The sequence below is a fragment of the Geospiza fortis genome, unplaced genomic scaffold, assembly GCF_000277835.1.
Source record: "Geospiza fortis unplaced genomic scaffold, GeoFor_1.0 scaffold23, whole genome shotgun sequence".
NCBI lineage: Eukaryota > Metazoa > Chordata > Aves > Passeriformes > Thraupidae > Geospiza > Geospiza fortis.
This window is the reverse complement of record NW_005054303.1, coordinates 14119677-14123826: the sequence shown is the minus strand read 5'-3', so window position 1 is coordinate 14123826 and position 4150 is coordinate 14119677. Positions and strand designations below refer to the sequence as shown.

The 4150-nt window shown below is 42.1% G+C and overlaps 1 protein-coding gene across 1 annotated transcript in view; it reads right to left on the bottom strand.

The window, feature by feature from the left end:
* DDHD1 (DDHD domain containing 1) overlaps window positions 1-4150 on the bottom strand; it is a 65811-nt gene that overhangs the window by 38207 nt on the left and 23454 nt on the right. Inside the window, exons 3-4 of the mRNA XM_031066327.1 lie at window positions 2347-2475; window positions 300-447 (exon numbers count right to left, since the gene is read on the bottom strand). Coding sequence (XP_030922187.1) covers window positions 300-447; window positions 2347-2475 — 277 coding nt within the window. The remainder of the gene's footprint in view (window positions 1-299; window positions 448-2346; window positions 2476-4150) is intronic.

The following is a 4150-nucleotide window of genomic DNA, read 5'->3' as shown; positions in this document are numbered from 1 at the left end:
CTGCTGATGTCCAAGCTGAACCTCCCCTGCTGCAACTTGAGGCTACATCCTCTTCACCATTTCCCCAAAAGTCACAAGTGCTGGTGATAAAATCAGAATAAACCCTTGCTCTTCTGGCTCACAGCTGCTCTCCCTAAATCCATACATCCCAATTAATATAAAAAACAGTGTACACACAACACAATAATTAATGACTCAGCAGAAGAGGAGGAGAAGGAAAACAGGGAAAGATTCAGCCCAAACCAAAGGCTCTGCTGTCACTCACATTAAGGCTGCTTCAAACACTCCAAAGCACTCACATGGCTGTGTTTTTGATGATCCTTCCTTGGTCCATTTTCTGCCCAATGCCATGCACAACAAACACAATGTGGCTGGTCTGGGGTGGCTTGTCCTCTAATGTGGCTTCTTCTACATAGCCTCTGTGTAGCCTTGTCCCACTGCTTGAAGCTGCAGAAAGAACATAATCCCACATCAGTGACATTCTGCCAGGTGCAGTGCTCTCCTCTGCTGACAGAAGCTTGGCTTGTCTCAGGCCAGCGCGTTGAAAATCAGATTATATAATAGAGAATCATAAAATTAAAGGATTAGCATCTATTTTAAAATATGTGAGTGTGTACAGTACAAAGACATGCCGAAGAGATTTGTTTTAAAGCTAACACTCTGCCTTATCACAAACCCAGGAATTCCAGGATTCTGCACCTGACGGCAAATAATACCCCCTCCAAGTAAGTGCCTGTATTTTAAAATACAGGCACTTTTAAAGGCCTAAACGACTTGAGCAGCCAGGTGATATCAACAGCCACTTCCACTGCACAGGGAATTAATTTCAGGCATGTTTTGAAGAACAACTCTTCAGGAAACAGCTGTGCAACTGTGCACCCACTTCTACAACACAAAATCCTTCTCCTGGGCGTCTCAATCAATGAAATTCCTGATGTCTCCACCTTACTCCCACATCATGGAAATGACCTGGCCACATAAGTGATTAAGTGTTGTCACTTTATCCACCTCAATTAAAAGAGCTGGTTGAAAACCTTTAAAATTTACCATTTTGATAGGGCAAACTTGCTTTGTTTTGAGCTGATCCAACCTGAAATTCCCCCCTTGTTCTTCAGCTCGGTGGCCAACCCCAATTCCCCAGGGTAAATATGGGCATTTTCTCCCTGCTGTGCTGACAAACCCATGGGCACAATGTGCCTCCATCCCCCTCTAGTGACACTCAGGGGACCACACCAGGCACCAGTGCTGGCCTCAAAAACTGGAACTAACAGCTTATTTTGGTTTTAAAGAGGAGGAAAACACCCCAAACCCACTGAGGGCATTTTTTAGCCAAGACAGGTTTTGTTTACCAAGTGAATTTCTCTTCGATATTTCTCCTCCACAAATTGTTTGGGACAGATCTCATTATTTATTACACATTATCCCCATGGTGTTCTGGATAAATGACTTCATTTCTTCTGGAATTGTAGCACTGAATACTATTTTTAAAGGAAACATTAATTAAGTGTTCACCCAGGAGTCCTGGGGGGTAAGAGGGCATTAATTACAGGGCAGAGGATGCAGAATAAAGTCAGAGCTGTGACCTGACCTTGTCTCTTCAAGGAACAAACCAGATGTGCAGGTTCTTGTTCTGGTGTCCTGCACAGGACAAATTCCCATTTTCTAGGATGGCAATAATCTGCTTTTTCTTTGAGAGATCCCCCCCTCTTCCAACCATCTCAGCTTTGCCGCCTGACTGGGAGTGTTGAGTTTAAACGAGCCTGAATTTCTGCTGGAAATAATTTCTGTCTAAATGCCCTTTCCTGTCAGTTCATACTTCTGTTTTATGAACAGAAAAAAAGGCTGGATGAGGTGGGGAGAGGGAAGGTACGGTCATGTATTTAAGGAATGCATCACAATATCTAAGTACCCAGCAGTAAAATTAAGGTTGCAAAAGGAACTGTAATCCTTATATTGTTACAGGAATAATCCTAATTTTACATTGAATTCTAATTTAATTCTAATTTTAGCTTCTGGACTCTGCCACTGTAATATTTTCATGTATTTATTATGTAGTGCTAACTGCTGCATCCAAACCCATCAAAATATGGAATAAAATTAAAATATAATAAATCAAATATGCAATGTAAATAAAATAAAATTTAAAAATATTCATATCTAAACAGAATAAAATTTAAAAATATTCACATCTAGTTACAATTATTTTCACAAGCTAAGGACTCTGAATACTCATATAAAGTAAAAAATGGAATGGCCAAAGTGGGCTACTCACATTAAAACCTTTTGGAGTTAAACTTCAAATGCTGGCATTTACAATATTCTTTACAAAGTCTGGGAAAGATTTACCTTTGGAAAACCCCAACTTTTGTGTGACAGTCCTTGCAATTTTGGATGTTGTGGCATCACTGTACAGATACACCTCATCCACACTGTGCCAGTCCACATGGTTACGGCTCAGCTTTAGACTGTGAATGGCTGCAGCAAAAAAGGAACAAATAAATTGAATTTAGGTGGGGAAGAGGGAAAAAAAAACAAAGACAGAGAGAAAGAAGGGTAATTTACACACAGGTTAAAATCTAGAGCTCCATTATGCATCAATTTGTGTTATTTCTTACCTTGAGGAATTTTTATAGCTGGGTTTAACCTGAGCAGGACAAGCAGCAGTTTGAAGACCACCTGTCAGGACACTTCACATCATTCCCTTTCCCCCCTCATTTTGGAGTGGGAATTGCCCAAAATATTCCCTTAAAGGGGACAAGGTAAAGGATCCTGAAATACTAAAGGTGGGTGTGATGAGCAGGTGGCTGCCCCAGGTATTTCCATCACTAAAAAGTGGAATTTCAGCCCTCTCTCCCATGCTCTGCTCTAACACAGAGGCTCCCAAGGCTGCCTTGCATTTCTCCCCTTTCAGAAATATCTCAGAGCTGGAAATGCAGCTCAATGAGCCTCTGAATGGGCAATTTCTGGCACAGAACAGAATGTAGCTCTTTGAAAAGCCACTAAGAGCTCTGGTGGTCGGGTTTTTTTCTGTGCACCGATTGTGTTTTTCCAGATTTGGAACTGATTGAGCTCTGAGCCCGACCTCATGACACACAGCCTGACTGTCAGGATTAAACAACAGGCACGTTGTGATGCAAATCAAAATCATCTCAGGCTTGGAGCTTGCAGGAGCCAAGCAGTGCCACAGCTGGGTTACAGTAATTTGGATTTCACCAAAATTTGCTGCTGAGGTCTTGTTGAACGTGGGGGGCAGAGCATCTGCACAGCTGACAACAGCAATAGCCCTGTGACCAAAGAAATGGTGATTTATCTGTCACTGCTCTTGCTGGGAAGTCCAAAGTCATGGAAAACACCCACAGGGGCTGTTTTGGGGTTGTTTTTTCCACAGCAAGCAGAGCCCTAACCTGTCTCCTCCTTGAATCACCCAAATGAATTTTTTATACTCTTCTAAAAACATTCTGAGAAAGCCCGAGCCATCACAATTTCCAATTTCAACTCTGCTACAGCACAAACCAGCCAGGCTCAGCCAGATGTTGTGACTTTTCTCCAGCAAAATTTTTTGTTTCTTTGCCAAAGCAGACAGACTTGACACAGACTGATGAAAAACTAAACAAAATCTGTAAGGAGCACGGGGATTAAGAGAGGATTAGCCCTTGCCTTGTGGTAAACAACTGATTCACCAAAATAACTGGAATTACATCGTTGTTTTCCACTGGCAGAGCAGGAAGAAGAAAGAAATAAGCCTGGCTTTGAAGAGCAGAGATGGTCTGTCCAGGAGGTGCTCAGGAATTGTTCCATCTGCATTCTGCAAAATCCCTCTGAGAGAATGATCCTGGGGAAGCTGGCAGAGGAGGGGTGGAAGTTTGATCCCTTTGGAGGGTGTTGTGTTCAACACCCCAAAAAAAGAAGAGGAAGAGATGAGGTTGAATCTCTGGAAAAACAGTAATTTGTAGTGCAGTGATCCTCAAATTCCTTCTGGAATCGAGTCCAGCCTCTCTAATGGAAGGAACAAAAAGGAACAAGTAGCTTTTCCCTACCCTGCATTAATTATTTCCACTTGGGAAGAACAAATTCCTCACTTTTAAGCTGTTCATGGGCATGGAAGGAACATCAACTACAAGATGTAGAAGCACCAAAGTATTTCAAATGA